Source organism: Lynx rufus, unplaced genomic scaffold (assembly GCF_022079265.1).
Source record: "Lynx rufus isolate CCGP_SWC_20201006 ecotype Redwood Valley unplaced genomic scaffold, mLynRuf1.p SCAF_8, whole genome shotgun sequence".
Lineage (NCBI taxonomy): Eukaryota > Metazoa > Chordata > Mammalia > Carnivora > Felidae > Lynx > Lynx rufus.
In genome coordinates, this window is record NW_025814896.1 from 79,316,900 (window position 1) to 79,341,195 (window position 24,296).

The window sequence follows — 24,296 nt, forward strand, 5'->3', positions numbered from 1 at the left end:
TGAAGAAAACTGCCAGTAAGGTATTAATGCTCCAGTGATCATGTGATTACCATAGATGTTTTCACACTAGGCAGTTATACCCACTTCTTTTTATAACATCAATCCCAGGTGCAAAATGCTAGCCTCCTAAAATTGTTTTTGTTGGGGGTGGGTTGGGAGAGGGAGCCCCTTCCTCAACAGGTATTTGTCAGAGACACAACTTGTGACTCAATACCTACTGATGCTCAAATGAGAAAAAATACTTATGGAGAATTTCCTGAAAGACCTATTCATGCCACTCTTCTAAATACTTAAGAATTTAACCTTGTTTCAATTCAGACTATTAGAGCAGAGAATTTGTACCACATCATAGAGGTCCCTTACAGAACTGCTTTTATAAATAACCGTTGGCTCATCTCATTTTCTATCCCTGTCCTGAATGTATGTTTCTGAGCAATCTGAAACTCCTGAAACAAAACAGGTGTGGGAATTAACTCTCTAGAGTCCAAAGGACATATGAAGGGCTCTTAAAGCATCATTTCCTCACTCCGTTTAAGGGTTTAAGATCTCATGCCACATGTAAAGCAACTTGGTTAGCAAATTAGCTATATATTTGCAAAAATCACAAATGAGACCTTGTATTTTTTAAAAAGATAAAAATTCCAAAAAGTACCTCCCTGCAATACAATGCTACTGTGAGATTTTGACTATTTTCAAATACCTATTACGGTGAAAAGAGATAGGTACCTGTTTGGCTTAATACCCCCCCCCCAAAAAAAAGCAGACCTTTGTTGAATTCAATGTACAAACAGGCATTTCCACAATAAAATGGTTTACCTCAACATCCAGCTCAAGAATGTCTGCAGTCATATTCATTAGAGAGCCAATGTTCGGCTTGGTTCTCCCAAAGTCTCCATGTACAAACTCTTTAATGTAGCTGGGATTTGTTTAAGGAAACAATGGAGATAGCTATGCAGCACCAACTGTTTGGTGAGATTTGATAGGTAAAAGGGAAAGGACAGACAAAAGCAGAAATGTTACAAGGGTGAGGTTATTTCCGACCTGTGACCAGTGATGTGTGTCTTAGAAAATAAGCTCTGGGGGCGCCTGGGTGGCTCAGTCGGTTGAGCGTCCAGCTTCGGCTCAGATCATGATCCCACAGTTTGTGGGTTCGAGTCCCGTGTCGGGCTATGTGCTGACAGCTTGGAGCCCGGAGCCCGGAGCCTGCTTCCAATTCTGTGTCTCCCTCTCACTCTGCCCCTCCCCTGCTCGCACTCTGTCTCTGTCTCTCAAAAATAAATAAATGTTAAAAAAAAAATTAAAGAAAAGAAGAAAAGAAGCTCTGGCAAACTGGTTCCCACCAGCCTGGAAGCCAACAGCAGGACTCAGCACTAAAAGTCATGACTTTCTTTTTTCTTTAGTTCACCCCCAAGTGCCAAAGTTCAGCTATGGAATTTTTTTTTTTAAGTTTTGTTTGTTTGTTTGTTTGTTTGTTTCAAGTAATCTCTACACTCAGTGTAGAGCTTGAACCCACAAACCCAAGATCAAGAGTAGCACGCTGCATTGACTGAGCGGGCCAGGCGACACTGGATGTACATTTTTTTTAAGTTTATTTATTTATTTTGAGAGAGAGTGTGTGTGCATGCGCATGCACACGAGCAGGGTAAGGGACAAAGAGAGAGGAGAGAGAGAATCCCAAGCAGGCTCGTGCTGTCAATGTGAGCCCCAGGCGGGGCCTGAACTCACAAACTGTGAGATCATGACCTGAGCCCAAATCAAGAGTTGGACGCTTAACCGACTGAACCACCCAGGGGCCCATGGATATGGATTTTTTTAAGTTAACTGTAGTTCAATACTAAGTAAAACAAAACCTTAGCTATTTTTTCTCTGCCACAAATTCCATTTTGTCATCTTTTTGGCCTCATTTTTCAATAATGTCAGCTGGCATCTGCCAAATAATAAGTTTCCACAGGGTCACACACAGAGTAACCTCGATGATGGCTTTCCTGGTAATGTGACCCAGTGACACAATAGGAGGAGAATGGGAGGGACAATGAGAATATTAATTTAGTCTTGAGAAAGGTCCTTCAGAAGGATTATCAAAGGACCTAAGTTCTTGTTTGCAACTCTTGCATGGTTAACAAGAGAATTAGGTTAATTCTTCTTTTAAAGGGGCAATTTTGTGTTTCCCTCATAGGTCTTCGAATTTTGAAGTCAATGGTTAATCCTAGAATTACTTATTAAGATTATATTAATATTCCTTACACAGGACTCTACTACAGGCTTGAAAATATTTATCTGAAAGATATAATTTTGCTAGCATTCAGTAAAAACTCATTTAGCGTTATGTTGTGTTCTATAAACCAGCACTTAGTATAAAAACTTGATATAATTTGAATAGGAAAAGTAAGTTTATTCTTAGATGATAAAACACTTCCACCATTAACATGCTGATATGATGTCCTCACTTTCTGAAAGTTTATTCACTCTACTTTCACCAAATGTTTTGACTCAAGGATAAGACATATAATTATCTAGTAACTGCCTTCTTTACTAAATGCATAATTACACAACAGTTATCATTCTTTTTCTCTCACTTTCTTTAGAGAATGCTACTTCTGAGGAGCAATGATGAGGGGACATGACCAAAAAGCCCCAGAATAACCAACTGGAAGGGCCAGAATGTTCTTATTCATATCCAGAAGGATGAGGTATAAGTCAAATGAACTAGTTCAGTGTACTGAGCAATGTATGTGAAAAATCCACATACTTCTGTGTATAACCACATGGTATCTAAAGCTTTACCAAGTAGTCTTTCTTGGCCAATCCCTTAAATTCAGGTACATGGCTAGTCCTAAAAACATTTTAGTAAGATTGAAAAGATACTTGTTTCTTCAAAAGACCACTGCATTTCACCTGAGCACACTACACCTAAACTGGAATTAGGTAAAAAGAGTGGGAACAACAACAACAAAAAAGAAGTGATTTCTTTGACATTCCATCTACAGTAGGCAAATGTGCTCCAAACAACAGAATTACAAAGGTCTGCCCGCTGTCTTCTCAACAGATCAATCCCTTGATCTAAACCAAAAGTTGAAAAGATTTTAAGAGTAAATAACATACACCTATTTCACCTTTGCAAATTCTGGTTGCTTCTGGGATGTCAAGGGGCGGGGTGAGGGAGGAGGTTGGTGGGGAGAGACAGACTATTTACAGCAATATGGTGACAATGCTAGTTGGTGATTAAAATAACTTTTTTTTTTTTGCCTTCGATCCATAAGTAGATCATTAGTTTTATTCTAGTTAAGTATTTTATCACTTCATACTATTGGATCACTAAATAATATAAAGACAAAAAACAAACACACAAATATTAGGAGTACTTTTGAAAAGTAAACTAGAGCTAGGACTAAGGCAACTGCCAGATGTATTTTAACCAGCAGCTCAGGGTTAATACAAAACCATACAAGGCAGAGCCCAATATGAAGAAGTGATCATTTGTGGACTGTTCTCTTGTTTTGGGCCAGTGGGCAAATAAAGTGTAGATCAGTATGTAAAGTAGGGCCACTCCCATCTACTATCAGTGTTTAATAATCTGGGGCAAGTGCTCCAAATACTGAAAGGACCCAAATGTCGTTATGAAAATGCGACTTGCAAAATGTTATGAAGACACAAATCAATAAATGAATCAATCAGAACTGTTTCCTGAGTACTTACTATGCAGTGGGCATTGTGTGAGACACTGTGACTATTTTAAGGTTCACACTCTATTGGCTGCTGACTCATGGTTTAAAAAGTCATTTTGAAAAATACAAATTAAATGGGACCCCCCCACACACACACCCCCCAAAACAGAATTTTTCTCCAACCTAATCCTTACCCTAATTGTTCCTAGATCAAGTTGAACCTATCTTCTGGGGCAGCATGAACTCTTCCACTAAGGTTCCGCTTAGATTACTGCTGGGCGAAAGGCGAAAGGATACGTGCCAGCTTGAGTCTTCAGGTAGAGGTGGAAGTGATGTTCATCCACATAGCGCGTCTCCATGGAGTGAATGATGCGAGTTCTCACAGCCAAGGGCCTCCGATGCAGGACTCGGAGGGGTGTTTTCTGGTCAATCTTTAAGTCCTAGAGGAGGATATGTTACACAACCATGGAGTCAGCTTTGCTCCCAGGGCACCCGGGGAAGCCCGTCTCAGTGTCTCCTTTGTCATCCATGGCTCACCACAGAGGTCTTCTTTGGTGGACCCCATCTATCACTGTCAGGGTAGATACTGGTACTATAATAAATCGTACCTCTAAAGGTTCAGGCTCTGTGGAACTTCTCATAACCTAGTCCATAGTTACTCATTTTCTGGGCCTCCATATGCCATTAAAAAAGGATTTGGATGGGGCACCTGGGTGGTTCAGTCAGTTAAGCCTCCAACTCTTGATTTCCGCTTTTGGTCATGATCTCACAGTTGGTGGGATCTAGACCCACGCTGGGCTCTGTGCTGACAGCTCGGAGCCGGCTGAGAATTCTCTCTCTCTTTCTCTCTCTTTCTGCCCCTCCCCTGCTTGTGTGCACTTGTGCTCTGTCTCTCAAAAATAAATGAATAAACATTTTTTTTTTAAAAGGCTTTGAAGTAAATGATCCCCAAGGTCTCTTTTACTCTAATATTTAACAAATTGATTAGGACCCCAGAGTTCTAGTCTATCCTTTACTTTAACAGAGCTCTTCTAGAAGATCTGTTCTTACCTTTTTTTCCCCCTGCCCCAACAGATGATTTAACAGTGAGGTGAATGGCTGAGGTGAGAAATGGCTTTCTGTAGAAGGTGAGACCTTGGCATCATTTGTGTATATGGGCAGTGTGCAAGTTTGAAGGACAACCATATACCTACTCACTAGGTTATTTTTTTTTTTTTTGGTTTTATGAAAAGATGTATCTGGAAAATTAAGTTACATCACTGTTTAGGGTAGTATTTTCAATATAATAACTACAAAGAAGTGTGTACAATAAATCAAGACCTCTCAGTATTTGTAAGCCCAGTTCAAGTTACTTGAGAATAACAATACTACATGCTTTTGACAATTTAGATTTTTTAGGGGCACAGCCTTGTTTTTCTTCAGAGATTTCCTTTTGTCACAAGACATAAAATAAGAAATAGAGATTAAAATTGTAAAAGGTCAACTAATTCTAAGTTTTAAAAATAGATATTGGATATAATCAGAATTGTAGGTTCATGAGAACTTTGAATCCTCTGCCATTTCTTGTTGGAACAACTCCTTCCTAATTTATACGACTTGGGAGTGCCTGAAGCCATGCTAAGAGAACAAAGATTTCTGTCTGGTCTCCCCTCTATCAAGTTTTCCACCCAGAAAGAAAGAGCAAGTTCTGACAAAGACTACACTTGAAATGGTGTGACTGTTTTGATCATAGCAGTGAGTCAATGGCCCCTCCTAACTTGTAGGTTTTATGATTCCATAATTCTTTGATTTAGAAGCATGTTGTTCTGCTGAGATACGCTGTCTACATAAGGTCTGACATTTCTCTGGCCAAAGAGACAAAAAAAAGGACATGGCTGAACTGTTAAGGAATCTGTACAGATACAGCCTTCACTGTAGAATACAGAAATAACTGGCCTTTAAATGAGTGACTAAGGAATGCTCCTCTCCCTGTACTAGTACTCACTCCCAGTCCTAGTCAATGGAAGTACTGACTGAGCTGGGAGACCCACCACTGCTTCCAATATAACACTCGTTCAGCACACACTCCTGTGTGTTTTGTGTCTGCTTGTTTTCAGTAGACAAAAGGAAACTATTTACTTTAACATTGCATTCTTCTGGACCCATTCTGATGAATTTTCAGAAATACAGACACATACGCAAACAACTTTTTTTTCCCTTAGAAATAGAATACTCTTAAAAAAGAAGAGACAACAGACTTCAAGCTGTATTAGAAAGCTGTAATCATCAAGACAGTATGGTACTGGCACAAGAACAGACACTCAGATCAATGGAACAGAATAGAGAACCCAGAAATGGACCCACAAACATATGGCCAACTGATCTTTGACAAAGCAGGAAAGAATATCCAGTGGAATAAAGACAGTCTCTTCAGCAAGTGGTGCTGGGAAAACTGGACAGCGACACACAGAAGAATGAACCTGGACCACTTTCTTACACCATACACAAAAAATAAACTCAAAATGGATGAAAGACCTAAATGTAAGACAGGAAGCCATCAAAATCCTTGAGGAGAAAGCAGGCAAAAACCTCTCCGATCTTGGCCGCAGCAACTTCTTACTCAACACGTCTTCAGAGGCAAGGGAAACAAAGCAAACATGAACTATTGGGACCTCATCAAAATAAAAAAGCTTCTGGACAGCGAAGGAAACAATCAGCAAAACTAAAAGGCAACTGACGGGATGGGAGAAGATATTTGCAAATGAAATATCAGATAAAGGCTTGGTATCCAAAATCTATAAAGAACCTATCAAACTCAACACCCAAAAAACAAATAATCCAGTAAGAAATAGGCAAAAGACATGAATAGACACTTCTCCAAAGAAGACATCCAGATGGCCAACCGACACATGAAAAAATGCTCAACATCACTCATCATCAGGGAAATACCAATCAAAACCACAATGAGATACCACCTCGCACCTGTCAGAATGACTAACATGAACAACTCAGGCAACAACAGATGTTGGCGAGGATGAGGAGAAAGAGGATCTCTTTTGCATTACTGGTGGGAATGCAAGCTGGTGCAGCCACTCTGGAAAACAGTATGGAGGTTCCTCAAAAAATTAAAAATAAAACTACCCTACGACCCAGCAATTGCACTACTAGGTATTTATCCAAGGGATACAGGGATGCTGTTTTTTTTTTTTTTTTAATTTTTTTCAACGTTTATTTATTTTTGGGACAGAGAGAGACAGAGCATGAACGGGGGAGGGGCAGAGAGAGAGGGAGACACAGAATCGGAAACAGGCTCCAGGCTCTGAGCCATCAGCCCAGAGCCCGACGCGGGGCTCGAACTCACGGACCGCGAGATCGTGACCTGGCTGAAGTCGGACGCTTAACCGACTGCACCACCCAGGCGCCCCAGGGATGCTGTTTTGAAGGGACACATGCACCCCAATATTTATAGCAGCACTATCAACAATAGCCAAAGTATGGAAAGAGCACAACTGTCCATCGATGGATAAATGGATAAAGAAGATGTGGTATATATACACAACGTAGTATTACTCAGCAATCAAAAAGAATGAAATCTTGCCATTTGCAACTACATGGATGGAACTAGAGGGTGTTATGCTAAGCGAAATTAGTCAGACAAAGACAAATATATGACTTCACTCATATGAGGACTTTAAGACACAGAACAGATGAACACAAGGGAAGGGAAGCAAAAACAATATAAAAACAGGGAGGGGGACAAAACATAATATGGAGAACAAACAGAGAGTTACTGGAGGGGTTGGGGGGGATGGGCTAAATGGGTGAGGGGCATTAAGGAATCTACTCCTGAAATCACTGTTGCACTATATGCTAACTAACTTGGATGTAAATTTTTAAAATTAAATAAATAAATAGATAAATAAATAAATAAATAAATGTGAAAAAAAACAAAAAAGAAGAGACAGTAAATTTGAAGTGACTTTTTCTCAAAATGGGGTAGTAACTCAGTTTTTCTATTTTTTTTTTTTAATGTTTATTTATTTTTGAGAGAGAGATAGCAAGAGCAGGGGAGGGGCAGAGAGAGGGAGACAGAGGATCCAAAGCAGGCTCTGTATTGACAGCAGAGAGCTCAAACTCATGAACTATAAGATCATGACTTGAGCTGAACTCAGAACCTCAACCAACTGAGCCACCCAGGTGCCCCTCAGTTTTTCTATTCTTGATGACAATAGGAATATTTGAAAACAGTTTTAACCCCAACACAAAAAAATTATTAGAAGTCAGCTAGTCCCATCAGTCCATTTGAGCTATGAACCATTAAAATAGACCCTTTCATTGCTTACTCTGTACCTACAAAAATTATCTTTCACATTATTCAGCATTATTTCTGAATTAGCTGTGAATAGGGCTACCTTCAAACTATGAATGCATTTTTTTTAAGTAATCTCTATACCCAACATGGGGCTTGAACTCACGACCCCAAGATCAAGAGTCACATGTTCTACCAACTGAGCCACCCAGGTGCCCCAAATCTATTTTTTAAATGAGTTCATCTTCCCCTCAGAATTCTGAATGACTTACATATGTGGTGAAATAGTGGTTTAGAAATTTGTTTTCCAATCTTAAGAATATATGTGTAGAGTTAAACTATCATTCTAAAGGCTGCAGATAATGGGCTAGAAACCAAACAGCTTTTGATATAGACTCATGGAACATAAGATCTGGAGGCCCACTGGGGGTGATCTAGTCAACACCCACCCCCGTGTTAGGGATGAACGTGTCTTAACAGGTGATTGATTCATACTATAAACATTATTCTGCACTTCACTTTCTTTCTCATAATGTCATGTGTGTTTCTGTAAGTCATAGGTGTGGACCTATTTCTATCCTTTTTTCCAACAATTTTAGGCATATATACACACAATAACATAAATGGGATCACATGCTGCTTTAGGTTTTTTTAATAACTTTATAATATTCCAGGTTCCTCTGCCATTTCCTTTTTTTAAAATTTTTTTAATGTTTATTTTTGAGAGAGACAGAGACAGAATGCGAGTGGGTTGGGGCAGAGAGACAGGGAGGCACAGAATCAGAAGCAGGCTCCAGGCTCTGAGCTGTCAGCACAGAGCCTGACGCAGGGCTCGAACTCACGAGCTGTGAGATCATGACCTGAGCTGAAGTCAGACACTCAGTCAACTGAGCCACCCAGGTGCCCCTGCCATTTCCTTTCTGAAGGAAGTTCACTTTGTTTCTAGCTGTGTTGTTGTTGATTTTGCCACTTTGAATAAAGTCAGTAAACATCTTTGTGCACAAATCCTTAAGCCCTGGAGTTTTATTTCTTCAGGACAGATTGCCAGTAGTGGAAGTGCTGGGTAGAAGACGAATACGTTTTTAATTTTTATAATCACTGCTACATTATTTTCCAAAAAAGGCTAAACACTTTACATTTCTACTGACAAAGTATGCAACTAGTCTTCTCCATGCCAACCAATAGGTGCTAGTCTCAGAGGACTAAAGTGATGTCTTATTGTTACTTTAATCCAAAGTGGAACATCTTTTCAGATGATCCTTGGCCATATGCAGTTGCTCTTTTTCAGCTGCTTGATCCTTTGTCTATTTTTCTCTATTGGGTGTTTGCATTTTTCATAAGTAGAAATCCTATTTATGGTATCTTTTGCCACACGATTTGTTTTCTACATAGTTGCATATATGTGTATACAGAAACACACACTCATGTATATGTTTTAATGTTTATTTATTTTTGAGGGAGAGAGACAGACAGAGCATGAGCAGGGGAAAGGCAGAGAAAGAGGGAGACACAGAATCTGAAGCAGGCTCCAGGCTCTGAGCTATCAGCACAGAGCCCGACATGGGGCTCGAACTCACGAACCATGAGATCACGACCTGAGCCCAAGTCAGATGCTTAACCGACTGAGCCACCGAGGCACCCTTCTCATGTGTATGTTTAAATCACAATGTATCACCCAATAAATACTCTTATAGTTTGTTTTCTTCCCCTGAGCATTTATCAGGAACATTTTCCTTGTCAATAGTCATCTACCACATAATTTCTAACAGCTGGTTAGCAGTAGTCCATCATACAAATAAACCATAAGATGAAGTCTGTCTCCTCTAGTAGGTCATCTAGATTATTACAAAATATTGCCCATTTTAACAACGTTGTGATAACTATACAGACCTCTATATCCATTTATGTTCATTCCTTGCATTTGAGAGTAAATTATCCTTACAGGAAGAGATGGGGATAGGTGGGAAGAAACATGCAAAGGAACAGGCAGACCCTCTACAGTGCCATATGCTCATGTGAAGGAAAACCTAGCACATGCCAAAATTTGTGCTGTACATATATTATCCTTCTTAAAAATTTATAACATGTTGGGGCGCCTGAGTGGCTCAGTTGGTTAAGAATCCGACTTCAGCTCAGGTTGTGATCTCATAATTCATGGGTTTGAGCCCCGTGTCAGGCTGTGTGCTGACAGCTTGGAGCCTGGAGCCTACTTCAGATTCTGTCTCCCCCTCTCTCTGCCCCTCCCCCACTTCCATTCTGTCTCTCTCTCTCTCCCTCAAAAATAAACATTAAGACAAATTTATAACATATTTTATTTATACACTTTATCTTAGCATCAATTCTATTAGACAATGCTATTTCGTATTTCCTTTCTACGGATGGCCAAATATAATAATAGCATTGCTCACGTTTTCTATGTACCAGATACTGTTCTAAGTGCTTCACATGACAACTCATTTCATTCTTCTAATTCTACAGATGAAGGAAACAAAGCATAAAGAAGCCAAGCAACGCGTCCAAAGTCACACAACTAGGAAATGCAGATTCAGGATTTGCAGCCAAGCAATCTGTGCCCAGAGGCAGGATCTCAATCACTAGCAGTGCTGCCTCTCAAACAGGTTCGATGAATCGCCCAGTCATTCAACCAGTAAATGGCAATGCCAGGATTTGAAAGCAGGTCTCACATTCCCCCAAGCCCATGCTTTATGACTTGCTACTAACAATCTAAAAGACAAAGAAATATTTTATAGGCAATCAGAAAAAAAAAAAATAGAGCATTTAACTACCTTTATGTCATTTAGGAATTCAATGTCTTTTTTCTGTATGGCTTTATTTGTCCATATTAAGGCACTGTAGGATTTGGTCTTTTCTTCTTCACCTTCTTTCATATGTCCTATTGCCTCTCTAAACAAAAACAAGAAAAGAAAGTTTGTCTAAACACACAAAATACACTTAAGCCTTGCCCCAACTTCCCTTTCTTCAAAAATAGCTTTATCGAGATAAAATTTACATACAATTCCCATTTTAACTGTACGATTCAGTGATTTTTAGCATGTTTAGAGAGTTGTGTAGCTATCACCATAATCTAATTTTAGAATACTTCATCACCCCAAAAAAGAAACTCCATCCCTATTTGCAGTTGCTTCCCATTTCCTGTTTCCCCTAGCCCTTAGCAACCACTAATTGACTTTGTCTCCATAGATTTCCCTACTCTGAATATTTCATATAAAATGGAAGCATACAATACGTGGTGTGTGGTGTCTGGTTTCTTTTACTTCATAATGTTTTCAAGGTTCATCATGTTGGTGCATGTATCAGTACTTTATTCCTTTTTATTATCGAATAATATTCTGTTGTATGGAGATACCATATGTTACCCATGGACATTTGGGTTGTTTCTACTTTTTTGCTATTATGAATAATGCTACTATGAACATTCATGAGCAAGTCTTTGTGTGGATGTACATTTTCATTTCTTGTGGGTATATATCTAGAAGTGGAGTTGCTGGGCCATAATGGTAACTCTACATTTGACCTTTTGACAAACTGCCAACTGTCTTCCAAAGTGGCCACACATAATCTCACAGCAATTTCTTAGGGTTCCCATTTCTCTACATCTTTGCCAGCATTTGTTTTTTTCTGTCTTTCTGATTATAGCCATCCTAGTGAGCCACCCTAGTGAGAGTAAAGTGGGATATCACTGACGTTTTGACTTGCCCTTCCCTAATGGCAAATGATATTGAGCATTTTTTTTTCATGTATTCATGCATAAACATAATATCCTCTTTGGAGAAATGTCCACTTAATCATCTTCCCCATTTTTAGTTGGGTTGTTTTCGTATTACTGAGTTGTAAGAGTTCTTTATATGTTCTGGATACAATTCCCTTAACAGATACATGACCTACAACCAAAACTTCCATTTTGAGTTCGTCTCCAGTGAGTCTACCCTTACCTTGTGACAAGCTGCAAGTCACGGACTTGGATTTTGTTAGACGAATTATTAATTTTCTGTAGTAGCAGAAAAAGAAAAACAATTAGCAACTCTAGTTCAGTTACAGAGTTGCAGAAACATGACGATTTCCATGTCATGAAGTGGTTTACCTGCTGAAGTTCCTTAATTTCTTGTGAAGTGAAATGTACTCTATGAGGATTCACCAGCTCAATTGCAAAGGGCCTTCCTGGCAGCACACACCCCGTCATGAAACAGAAACGTGTTGATGGAGTTAACATTTGGGCCAATGCAAGAGGGTTAGGAGGTGTGAAAAAACGAGTTGAGCTCTAGAGGACTGAAAGTTTAGTGACATGACTACATCTGGGGGAGGGAAGAATGTGTGAAAAGAATCAAGGGGCTTTCTGGGGGGCTGCTAAACCCCAGGACAGGCAACATGTGAAAATGACTGCTCTCCCAAAAGTCCATGAACAAGCCTGTGTTAATTACAAAATAAAATCCAAACAACTGCTAATTGATTTGGTTACACAAAGGTAACATTATTACACACAGCAATGCCCAGGTATACCAAGCTGAAATCCATCCTCCTAGCCTAACCCACTAGTGAAATGGAAAAGCTGTGATTCCATAAGGGGAAGGGACTATTAACTCTCAGCATCTTTCTTGTAATGCAACAATGCAAAATGAGAGAAATGAAGGCTAAGAGAACAGAATCACTTTTTAAATGAAGATGTGCATTTTGAAAACTGTACTGGTACTGCTGAAATGTTATCAAATGGAACAATTAATAATCAAACTTTTGGAAAAACTTGGTTACCACCTTGTTAATGCACATAAAATTCCCTTAGAACCTATAGGTATGCAATAAGGATGGCTTCTGAACACATGATTCCTGTTAAGACATAATCATATAATTTATAAAGGTAGCTCCATAATTCGCAAAGCCTCCTCACTGGGAGAAGCTCTGGGCTTTGCCCACTTTGGTTTTAACTGAGCAACTACAGTGAACCTGCTGTCTGAGAAGGGTGATAGTCTGAAAGTTAGTTCTAGTCAAGTGATGCTGTTGCAATCTTACCATTTCCTAATGTTCTCACATCTACATCTTCTCTTCCAGAGGAGGAAAAATTAAAACCTTTGCAAAGGAGATAAAGAAAAATAATCAGAAACATAATAGCCCTAAGACTTTCATTCCCACCCGTTGGTAGAAACCCCATTTGTCTGAAATAATCTACAGGAGAACTCCAAGGGATAGTCGCCATCCCACCTCTAATCCCAATCTCTAATAAAAATAGCAATGATAAGAAGTACCATTTATTGAGCACATATATGCTGGGCACTGAGCTAACATTTTGCATACATTATTTCATTCAATCCTTATTAGAACTTTATGATGTAGGTATTAAATAAAAGAATACCAAGCTTCTAAAAGGATAAGTACTTTTATCAAGGTCGCATGATTAAATGGCAGACAGAGCTAGACATTTCTGATGTCAAAGCCAGACCTTAACTATCACCTTATGCCACCATCCCATGGGAGACCAGAGGCAGAGCACTTTTTAGAGGAAGGCTCCACAACAACCCTGATCACAAGCTTACGGTGAAAAATCTGTCATTTTCCTTCTTTTTTTTTTTTCTTGAAACAAAACAAAGCAAAATCATTTATTTGAGAATTAAACTCTATGAAAGGAAGAGGAGTGGGGGGGGGGAAGGGTTTAAAAGTAAATTCTTTGTATCAAGCAAAGCCTAAACTGGGACCACAACAAAACTAGTGTTCATTCTAAGATAAATGGATCATCCTAGACTAAAAGCTGCAAATATTAGAATGGGAAATGGTGTAAAAAAAGGTGGGGGGGGGGCAGCTGTTGCATCATAACTTACTTAGATACAAAACTGACAATTTCACCATTATTGCCATAGCAAACATTACCACAGGCAGGCATTATTCTAAATTTTTCATAGATGTTAACACTATAAGGTAGGTACTATCATTATCCTCATTTTACTTACAAGGAAAATGACCCAGACAGGATAGGTAACTTGCCTAAGATCACATTACTGGTAAGTGGTAGGGCCAGGATTTGAACCAAGTGGTCTGACTCCATCCAGAGTCTCTTAACCACTGTTTATACAACACCACCAAGAGATAGGCAGAAGAGTTCAGACTCATGCCCACAGGGAAAGCAAGACTGGTCTTCTTGGATCAGGGATTAGAAAAGGCTGGGACGTTTGGAGAACTCTGGTCAGTCATTAGAGTTTGGTAAAGTTTAAGATCTCTGAACACATACATATATTAGAGGCTATACAAGGCACTGTGTACAAGGCACTGTGCTAGACACAGGGGAGATAAACAATATGGACACGGTCCTGATCCTCACAGGGCTTACTGTTTCTGGAGGGATAGGGACTGTAATATAGTGGGTAGGGCTATGACAGGAAGCACATAGCATTATGAGCACATACAGCACTAAGAGCACAGTTGCAACATGAGCTATGAGATTTGCATTTATTCCTCAATGGTCCAGCTACTTCAGAGAGCACAAGATGAGGAAGAACAAGATAGCTGGAAAGAGCAAATGGGAAAGGCAGAATAGTGAACACCATTTAGACAGCCACTTTTTTCCCAGGAAAGAGTCTATATGTAAAGGTCCCACGTAGATTTTAGAAAAAGGAAGGTTAAAAGGCTTGGAAAGGCCTATGAAAACTACACTGAAGATTAGCCCTCTTTTTGAAGATACTTAGCTGTGAAGAAAGTAGGATTTCACCCTTTCCTCATGTCTAAGAGATCCCTTTGGCAAGCCAAGGTCAACACTTTAGGGAACATAGGTTCTGAACTATTGTTTGACACGTACTGTCAGGGTAAAGTGGGCTCCTCTCTCCCACAGGGCCCAAAGCTATGGGTCTCATAGAGAGGAGTAACCCAGTACTGGTTAGGTAAGGGCCAGACAGCCAAGGTAGGACTAGAATTTAAGCTGAATTTAGGCTCAGAAATCTGGGTAAATTGGGGCACCTGTATGGCTCAGTCAGTTGAGCATCCAACTCTTGATTTTGAGTCATGTCATGATCTCGTGGTTCATGGTATCAAGCCCCACATTGAGCTCTGCACCGGCAATGTGGAGGTCTTTTTTTTTTTTTTAATTTATTTATTATTGAGAAACAGAGACAGAGCACAAGCATGGGAGGGGCAGAGAGAGGGGGAGACACAAAATCTGAAGCAGGCTACAGGCTCTGAGCTGTCAGCACAGAGCCCGACGCAGAGCTCAAACTCACAAACCGCGAGATCATGACCTGAACCAGGGTCAAACGCTTAACCAACTGAGCCACCCAGGTGTTCCAGGTGTCCAGGTCTTGATCTCAGGGTCGTGAATTCAAGCCCCATGTTGGGCTCCACACTTAAAAAATAAATATAAATAAATAAAAATAAAAAGAAGCCTGGATAACTTGTGCTGCGTTAATACCTAAGAACTGGCCAAGTAAGCAGCTATGAGAGCCACAGGGTCAGGCTTTTCTTGAGGTAGAGAATCAAGGCCAGGCAAGGAATAGGATTCTGTGGACCACTGAGTCTCAAAGAACCCTCCACTCCATGTTTAGACTCCATTGTTAATAAAACCCATGGTAACATCAGTAGCTTCTAGACAGACTCAACAGACTCAAGAGTAGCACTAACTAGGGGTGGATAGCTAAATGGGGAATTCAGAATGGCATCTGGGAAGCCGAAAGATACTGACTCCCTGGGGCTGTGATCTGTCTTATACCTGCCCACCTCCATCTCCAAACCAGCCATAATGTCAGGGAACCAGGGGATCCACAGTAACTGAGCCATAACCTGTGACTGATGGGGGAGAAGGGAAAGAATGGGACACAGAGAGGTAAGTCGAACAGTGGCAGCTAAATCAGACCAGAAATCTCCAATTCACAAATTAGCCCATAAAATTTCCACAAATTCCAGAGGTGTAGGATCCCAAGCTAGGCCCTTGGGAAGTCCAGAGAAACATTAAATCCAGACAAAGGAAGAAGCGATTATTTATTATATCTTGTAGGAAAATATCTCAAATTTGGACAATACATTGAGAAATATTTTTGGGGGTGGCACGCCTGGATGGCTCAGTCAGTTAAGCATCAGAATCTTGATTTTGGCTCAGGTCATGATCCTAGGGTTGTGGGATCGAGCCCCACGTAAGGCTCTGTGCTGAGCGTGGAGCATGCTTAAGATTCTCTCTCCCTCTCCTTCTGCCCCTCTCCCCTGCTTGCATGCTCTTTCCTCCTTCCTTCTCTGCTCTAAAAATAAATAGATAGATAAGTACATAATAGAAAACTCACTTAAAAATACTTTTGGTGGTAACCTTTAAAACTTTATTCGTATGCAATTATGAATAATAGCTAACAACAAAAGGAAAAGGAGTTAAGTATTAACTCCTTAATACCTTAATACCTTAAGTATTAGGAAATACATGTTTAAAATTTGGGTGAGTTTTCATTTTTCTTTTTTTTTTATTTTTATTTTTTTTATTTTTTTTGATGTTTATTTATTTGTGAAGGAGAGAGGCACAGCATGAGTGGGGGAAGTGCAGAGAGAGAGGGAGACACAGAATCCGAAGCAGGCTTCAGGCCCTGAGCTGTCAGCACAGAGCCCGACGCGGGGCTCGAACCCACAAACTGTGAGATCATGACCTGATCTCTGAGAGCTAAAGTCGGATGCTTAACTGACTGAGTGACCCAGGCGCCCCTTTTTAAAAAAAAATTTTAAGTTGATTTATTTTGAGAGTGACAGAGACAGCACAAGTGAGGGATGGGCAGAGAGAGAAGGAGAGAGAGAGAATCCCAAGCAGGCTCTGCACTGCCAGCACAGAGCCTGATGTGGGGCTCGAACCCACAAACTGTGAGATCATAACCTGAGCCAAAACCAAGAGTCAGACGCTCAACCGACTGAGCCACCCAGGCATCCCTTCTTTTCTGTTTTTTTTAAAGATTTTATTGTTAAGTAATCTCTACACCCAATCAATGTGGGGCTCAAAACTCAGACCTGAGATCAAGAGTTATATGCTTCACTGATTGGGTCAGACAGGTGCCCTGGTTAGTTTTCTAAATTCACATTATGCCCTGTCTTATCCCCATAATCCTGTGAGTTCCTTTTGCTCAAAGGAACAGAATTGTAAAAACAAAAACAAAACCAAGTGCAAGAATGATCAGGAACTATCAGCAGTTCAGCTAGTATGTAGTGGGTAGTGGCCCTCATACGCAGAACACACAGATGATGGAACTGAAAAATGGGCAGAGGCCAGATGATGAAGGCCTCAGAAGATCAAGTTCAATAGTTTGGATTTTTATCCTGCATGTAGTCATTGACAAGTTTTCAGTAGGGAAATAACATGACAGATATTTATTCAATAAGTGAAATAGCAAATGTATTAGGGGAAAGTTTCTTAGACACAGTGACTTTGAGAGTGTGTCCAAGTTTACTACTCATTAACCAGGGGATTAGCAAATCGATAATATAATGTGCCAGTTTGAAGTGACTGAGAAATCTCCCATTTAGGGGAAGGGACCTTTATACAAGTAGCTAGACTGCCTCATATAATACCACTTATTTTCAAAGAGTTGTAAAACATAGAGGTACATCAGTCAGAACCATCTTCCCAGAGTTGTCACATGTTATCTGCAGAAATAATGAGTAATATATCTGAGATACACAGGTTTAGCAAATTGATGCTATCAATCAGGCATTTCTAACAACAGGTTTTATCCCCTGACAAGGAGCCAGTTAGCACCAAGGCCCAGAGGTCTGCTTTTTCTCAAGCAGCTCTCAATAAATTTCCTCAGGACACAATTACAGATGCTAAACACACAGTTTGCTTCATTTTCAGCTTGGGGACAATTTCCCCCCCTCAAATGGAAAATGAAACCAAGCTAACTTCATGAAAGATTGCAAGGGGGAAACATACATCTGTTTCAGAGCCTCCTGACGGCCCTCTTGGCAATGGGGCCTTCCTTGAGACCCAAATAATCAAAACTGAAAGTTTCTTGAATCATCTTATACAAAGAGAGTCAGGTGGCTCCAAAAAGAGTTTGAAAGAAACTTTTTGTACTAAAGCTTAATTTTCACTTCTTTATAATTTGGATAAATCTTACAAGATACCCAGTATGTAGATATTAAGCAAGTAAAAGCTCATGGCAATATCCCAGAGTCCTTTTTTTTTTAAGTTTATTTATTTATTTTGAGAGAGAGAGAGAGAGAGAGAGAGAGACAGACAGACAGACAGACAGAATACATGCACACACAAGCGGAGGAGGGGCAGAAGGAGAGGGAGAGAGAGAATCCCAAGCAGGCTCCACACTGTCACTGCAGAGCCCTACATGGGGCTTGAACTCAAACTGTGAGATCATGACCTGAGCCAAGATCAAGAGTCGGATACTTAACTGACTGAGCCACCCAGGTGCCACTTATCCCAGAGTCTTTACTGCTGAGATTTTGGAAAACGTTAGGTTGCTAGGTTAATTTCTTCTTTATTCAGTATACAATTCTTAAAGACACTTAAAAAGAGAGTCCACCTACCTGATAGGCAACAAATTATAAGAGGGATGTGTTTTAAAGTGCTTGTTTTCCTTCTTGACAAGCCAGAGAGGTGGAAGGAATAGCCATATCTCATCTCAATCATCTGCTTGCCATTCCTAAAGCAGTCTTGTCTCAAGGTTTTTCAGAGAGAAGAGTAGATATCTAGTTGCTTCCTCAAAAAAAGTGTTCTAATTATGCTAGGAGACCCACTTTAAAGTAAATCAATCATTGCTTATGGCCTACAGTTTTTCCTGTTGTACAACATGACTTCCTGCAATTGAAATCTTAGCCCCTTCCCTCTAGCCTAACCCTAGGTGAAATCACAGGCTCTATGTGGTCTGCGACCTGGCAGACCTACAGAGACAGAGAAAACCTAAGCCTGGCAGGATCTGACTCATCCCACAAACCTGGGCTCATTAATACCTGGAAAATTTTAAAATACAACACAACTATCATGAAGTCTTCATGAACTGGTAGCTGTTGACCTGCTTTCTCTAAGCTTGAACTTTATCCCAGGACATTTTAGCAGTTAAGGTGGAAGCTAGACATTTGCCAGCGATTATTCTTGAACAAGAACTGGATGTGGAAGTTGTGTTTTAATTTCCTCATATTCCCCCAAAAGAGGCCAAGTCTGAGGTGTCCCAAGGTCAGAACTTAAGTGCATTCACTTAAAATAGTTTCAGTGGTTTTGAATTTGCCCAGGAAAGAATAGTCATCTTGAGAGACGAAAGAAATCCTCGGCTCAAATCCAGCCCAAGCCAGAGGTGCTCAGGACATGGTGACCCTTGTTCATGGGAAGCTGCCAGGCAAGGAGTCTAGATCTGGTGATTTACAAAATTTAGAAATCTTTCCCGCCACCTCAAAGAAACCTATTCATGAATGACAATGTATTTAAAATATGAATATTATAACACTTACTCTCTGCTTTGAATACTGCCAAAAGATGATCTGAAATTAATTCTTCCACTGAAGATTCCAGCTTCCTTTCTCCATCAATTATCCAAGGAGTTTGCGGTAGATTCCTGGAATATTTATTATATCTCCCTGCCAAAGAAACATAAGGTAGCCTGGATGGAATGATATAATTAACATAATAAGATAAAACAACTATATATTGAGTGCCAATATCCTAGGTGCCACGATACAAAGCAAGGCTTACCCTTCAACTAACTTACAATCTAACTTGGGGAGCCAGCATACAGACATATAAATAATTAAATTAAAAGATTTAAGGTAACAATAGAAGAGATGGTTAAAGACATGATATGAATCATCAAATGAGCTCTAAAGAAATGCTCAATAAAAAAAAAATAAAATGCTCAATATATTTATTAATCCGATTGGCTGGCTGAACAAGTTATATTATGGAACACACCAAGGGTCATTACCAAAAAACCCAGCAACTACTGCTTTTATGCCTGATTAATAATACTTTAATGCAATACTCATTGGTGATAACATATTCCAAAGAGTTCAAATACGGGAAATTTTGAAGTTTTTTAATTAAAAAAAAAAAAAAAACCAAACAGAAAATGACTCACTGCTTTATGAAGAAAGCTGCACTATGGCAGGTAGCTTTCATTACCACAGGGCAGAGTATTATAGTTAAGACCACGAAACAATTTCATTTCGGCCATTACTATGAAATAGATGTAGCTTTCAAAACAAAAACTATCTGCTAGATTACCTCTTGGGAAGGTCAATGCAACAATTTTTTTATTTTTAAGCAGAAACTCCAATCTTCAGTCATTCTGCAGATAATAAAATTATTTTTTTCAAGTTTGCTTTTATGCTTTCTGTAGCTATGTTTCTCCCGATCAGTTTCGGGTCTCTGCATCTACCCATATATCTATGGGTATTGGCCACCTCTGATGGAAACTATTAAAACTTAAGAAGTGTCATTTCCCTTTGGCATGGTATTTCAAATAACCATTATGAGTGGACCTTGAGAATATCTACAGAAGCTAAAATAAGCTTGACTATCAGTCCTAGTTCTCAAAAGAGTCAATTAATCAGAACCTGATAACAAAAATTAAAAGGAAACAGAGGAGAGGTGACTTGAGTTTTCAGAAAGGATAGTAAGTTGACAGCATAAGTATATTCTAGACTAAATATTTTACCAGCCACAAAAACAGCACCATGAGCACACTCAATTTCAAGAACAGTGCATACAGCCTTTGGTGAGTTTGGAGGACAAGGAAACTGCCTGCAAAACAAAATAAATTTTACAGCTACTATTTTCCAGAAAAGATATTGAACCACATAACTAGGATGAATCAGCATTGTCTGAGACACACGGAACCCGAGTCTCTCACGGACTAAGCCACTCCCTAACTTTAAGTTTTGAAATCATAAAGATCTTTTACACCTCAAGTACGCTTTAATACACGAGAGTGACACAAAGTAAATCAGGGCTCTGCTACTACCTTTCACTCAGGAGGCTGCATGTTCCCAGATGATAATTTCTAACAGCCTTGAGATCTGAGAGAAAAACCCATATTTATGAAGTGGAAGCCTCTCCAGGGTCTTTAGCCATCTTGCTCCCTATGAACAGTTGGTGCCAGCTTAAAAAATCGTTAATCATTTGGGTAAAGCTGGTAAGTCCCACCTGTGGGGAGGGTCTCCACCAGTTTTCTCTCTTTCTCTTTCTCATTCCAACTATGACCTTGGGAATTAGATCACACACAGGGCCAGAAAAAGTGGAATGTGGCAGACTCTGCCCTTTTAACTAAAAAACTTCAATCTGAGGACAGAAAAGAGCAATGTATGGCTTTATTTTCTGTCTACCATCTGGGAACTTCCAAAGTCATGGACTGGAGTCTACCTGTAAATGACTCAATGTGGATGGACTCCAAATGCTTGGCTTGAAAATTTCATACAGTTTCCTAAGATGTCTTAACAAAAAAAATGACCTAGAAGTTCAGGACCTATTGCTTGCAAAGAGAGGCTGACTTTACTCTCTAAAATTTAGTGTAAGTATTTCCATTTCCTGAGACTCACTTTTAGTCAATAAAATATATAAAACCTTCCTCACAACTTTATTGTTTGAAATTTATTCAAGGATATTCTGGAAAGATAACCATGATATTTTATTGAACAAAATGAATACGATGAGAATTAAAATATGAGGTTTATCGTATTTCAGCATATTTTAACAAGTGAAGGGCCTTTTTCTCCCTCGTCTTCAGATGGACAATACTCAAAACAGGGGATGTAATGGGACCAACTCTGGGCTGGAGAGACAGAAACCCTGGCTCTAAGCCTATTCCATTACCCAGTTGAAATCTTAGGCAAGTCAACTCCCTCAACATGCTCTTCTAAAGATAAAGAAGTTGGATTTGACTCACCAATTCAAATACCAGTCCAATAAACATTTACTGAACACTAGTACATGCCAGGTACTGAGCCAGGGATTTGGGAATATAATAATGACTAAGACACAATCCTCATCCCTGAAATACATCCAGTCTTGTTTTAGAGACTGGATGTTAGATTATCTCTAACATTCCCTTTATTCTAAAATTCCATGATGCCGCCATGTTTCTATACTTCTACTCACTTGCGGAAATCCTCTTCTTTTATCTTATTCAACGCTTTCATAACTGCCATTCTAGTGAACACTGACTATATAAGGTAAAATGAAAAGAAAAGACATTTTATCACTCAGACAAGAAAACATCAAAGGCGAAACACAGAACATAGTTGGGGAAATTACATCATTTTAAAGGAGAGAAATACTTAATAGCTTCAAGAAGGTAAAACACAAGCATTTATTCCATCAGTTCTCCTCACAGCCTTTCTTTTCAATCTAGTCTGTGTCCATAACACCATGTAGATCTAGCAGAACAGTTCAGCAGTTGGTTGCCAGGCTAAGAGTAAATAGAGCCAACAAGCCCGCCCTGGCATCTAGCAGCTCAACACCACTCGCCAACCACAGAGAAAGTAAACAAATTCACTGTAACAGAAGGGCATCTATAACAAATGTCCCACTTTGGGTTTTTTTTAAATAAGAAAAGTCAAACCATATGGTAGACATGCTAGAACAAATTAGTGTATATATACATGGCTTACTATGATAAATTACAATTACTTCTTCTGTTTTGTGAAATTACACTTGACTAAAAAGAGGCACAATGTAGGTCTCTCAACAGTTTATCATCAAATCAATGATTTTCTAAACCATATTTTGGAGAACCCCAAATTATAGGGTTAAAACTGAAAATTCAGTGCCTATTTGTTAAGATATGAAAACTTAAGCCTGAAAGAATCTCAAAAGGTTATTTAATTTGCTCTCAGCAATAAGGCAGGAAAACTACATACACTATACCACTGGCCAAATGATGTGGTATCTGTGATGCTTTGACAAAAATTTCCTTGTTCTACAATTTGGTGCTGGTACCTGTATATTTCCTCAAAGATAACAAACAATACAATGAGATCTTCAATATAAACATGGCTACAGGTCATTTGGGCAGAGCTTTCCAACTAGTATGGCAAAGCAATGAGCTACAGTTGTGCCAAGATGTTGAGCCCTCTAATTCACAAGGGCCAAAGAACCCCTAGACCAATTGCTTCCAGATTAGAGCAACTTGTTAACTTCAGGGTGCTGAAAAAACATGGTAATGTTCTAGGTGTATCATGATGTGAGAAAGGTGGGAAGCAGTGCTTTAGACTTTCTCACATTTAGACTTGCTGCACAGGGAATTTGACAAATGGTGTCAACTCTGTCTCCCATCCCTCAACACCCCCTCCCCCTACCACCCCCTGGTTCCAAAAGGCTCAGCAACCAGTCAAAGCAAGAGTAAAGACTAACAGATGTATCTTTGGCAATGAATACACACACACACACACACACACACACACACACAAACACACATATATGTATATATACATATATATGTATATATACACCATGTATATATACACTAATTTGTTCTAGCATATCTACCACACACACACACACACACACACACACACACACACATATACATTTTTTAGAGCATGTGCGTGCACGCATGTTAGCAGGGTAGGGGCAGAGGTAGAGAGAGAGAGAGAATCCCAAGAAGGCTTCGCACAATCAGTGCAGAGTCCTACGTGGTGTTCAAACCCACAAACCTTGAGATCATGACCGGAGCTGAAATCAAGAGTCAGACACTTAACCGACTGAGCCACCCAGGTGCCCCAGGAGAGAGAATCTTAAGCAGGCTCCACGCTCAGTGCAGAGCCCGATGTGGGACTTGATCCCATGGCCCTGGGACCATGACCTGAGCCAAAATCAAGAGTCAGACACTTAATAGACTGCACCACCCAGATGCCCCAAGTTTATATTCTTTTTAACGACCATAAGGGTAAAATGGATGTCAGTAAAAGTAATGCCTGAATCTTCACATAAAACCAGGTAAGTATCTGTGGCATGAAAGCTTGCCAATATCGTTGCCTTGCCATTCTACCCTGGCATAGCAGAAACTGAAATGCATGCCAACTACTTTGCTCATTAACATGAAAACCAGCTCACATCAAAAAGGGGAGTTTGTATAAAATGCCCTTTTGCAAATGTAGCCTGAAATAGGCATATTAATTCAGATTGTCCTAAGTAAAATAATTTATTTTGGATTATATTTCTTAAATACCAATTTCTAGAAAATGAGTATTAGACAAAAGTTTGGAATGCTAATAATTAACATGGATTTTCCCCAATGATGCAATTTTGGGAATAAAACCTCAAAGTTGAATTTCCCCAAACGGATAACAGTAACATCATTGAAACACTGGTTCTAAATTTAACAACACCAGGGAGACAACCTAGACAGTGACACAAATATGAGATTGTTTGCGTTATGACT

General features: G+C 39.6%; 1 protein-coding gene across 1 annotated transcript in view; it reads right to left on the reverse strand.

Annotated features, from left to right (window-relative positions):
* Positions 1-24,296, reverse strand: part of PUS10 (pseudouridine synthase 10) — a 72,416-nt gene that overhangs the window by 2,791 nt on the left and 45,329 nt on the right. The window contains exons 9-17 of the mRNA XM_047068769.1: positions 22,013-22,077; positions 20,574-20,659; positions 19,372-19,497; positions 12,979-13,035; positions 12,056-12,132; positions 11,907-11,962; positions 10,740-10,857; positions 3,963-4,105; positions 817-916 (exon numbers count right to left, since the gene is read on the reverse strand). Of these exons, the coding sequence (XP_046924725.1) occupies positions 817-916; positions 3,963-4,105; positions 10,740-10,857; positions 11,907-11,962; positions 12,056-12,132; positions 12,979-13,035; positions 19,372-19,497; positions 20,574-20,659; positions 22,013-22,077 (828 nt within the window). The remainder of the gene's footprint in view (positions 1-816; positions 917-3,962; positions 4,106-10,739; positions 10,858-11,906; positions 11,963-12,055; positions 12,133-12,978; positions 13,036-19,371; positions 19,498-20,573; positions 20,660-22,012; positions 22,078-24,296) is intronic.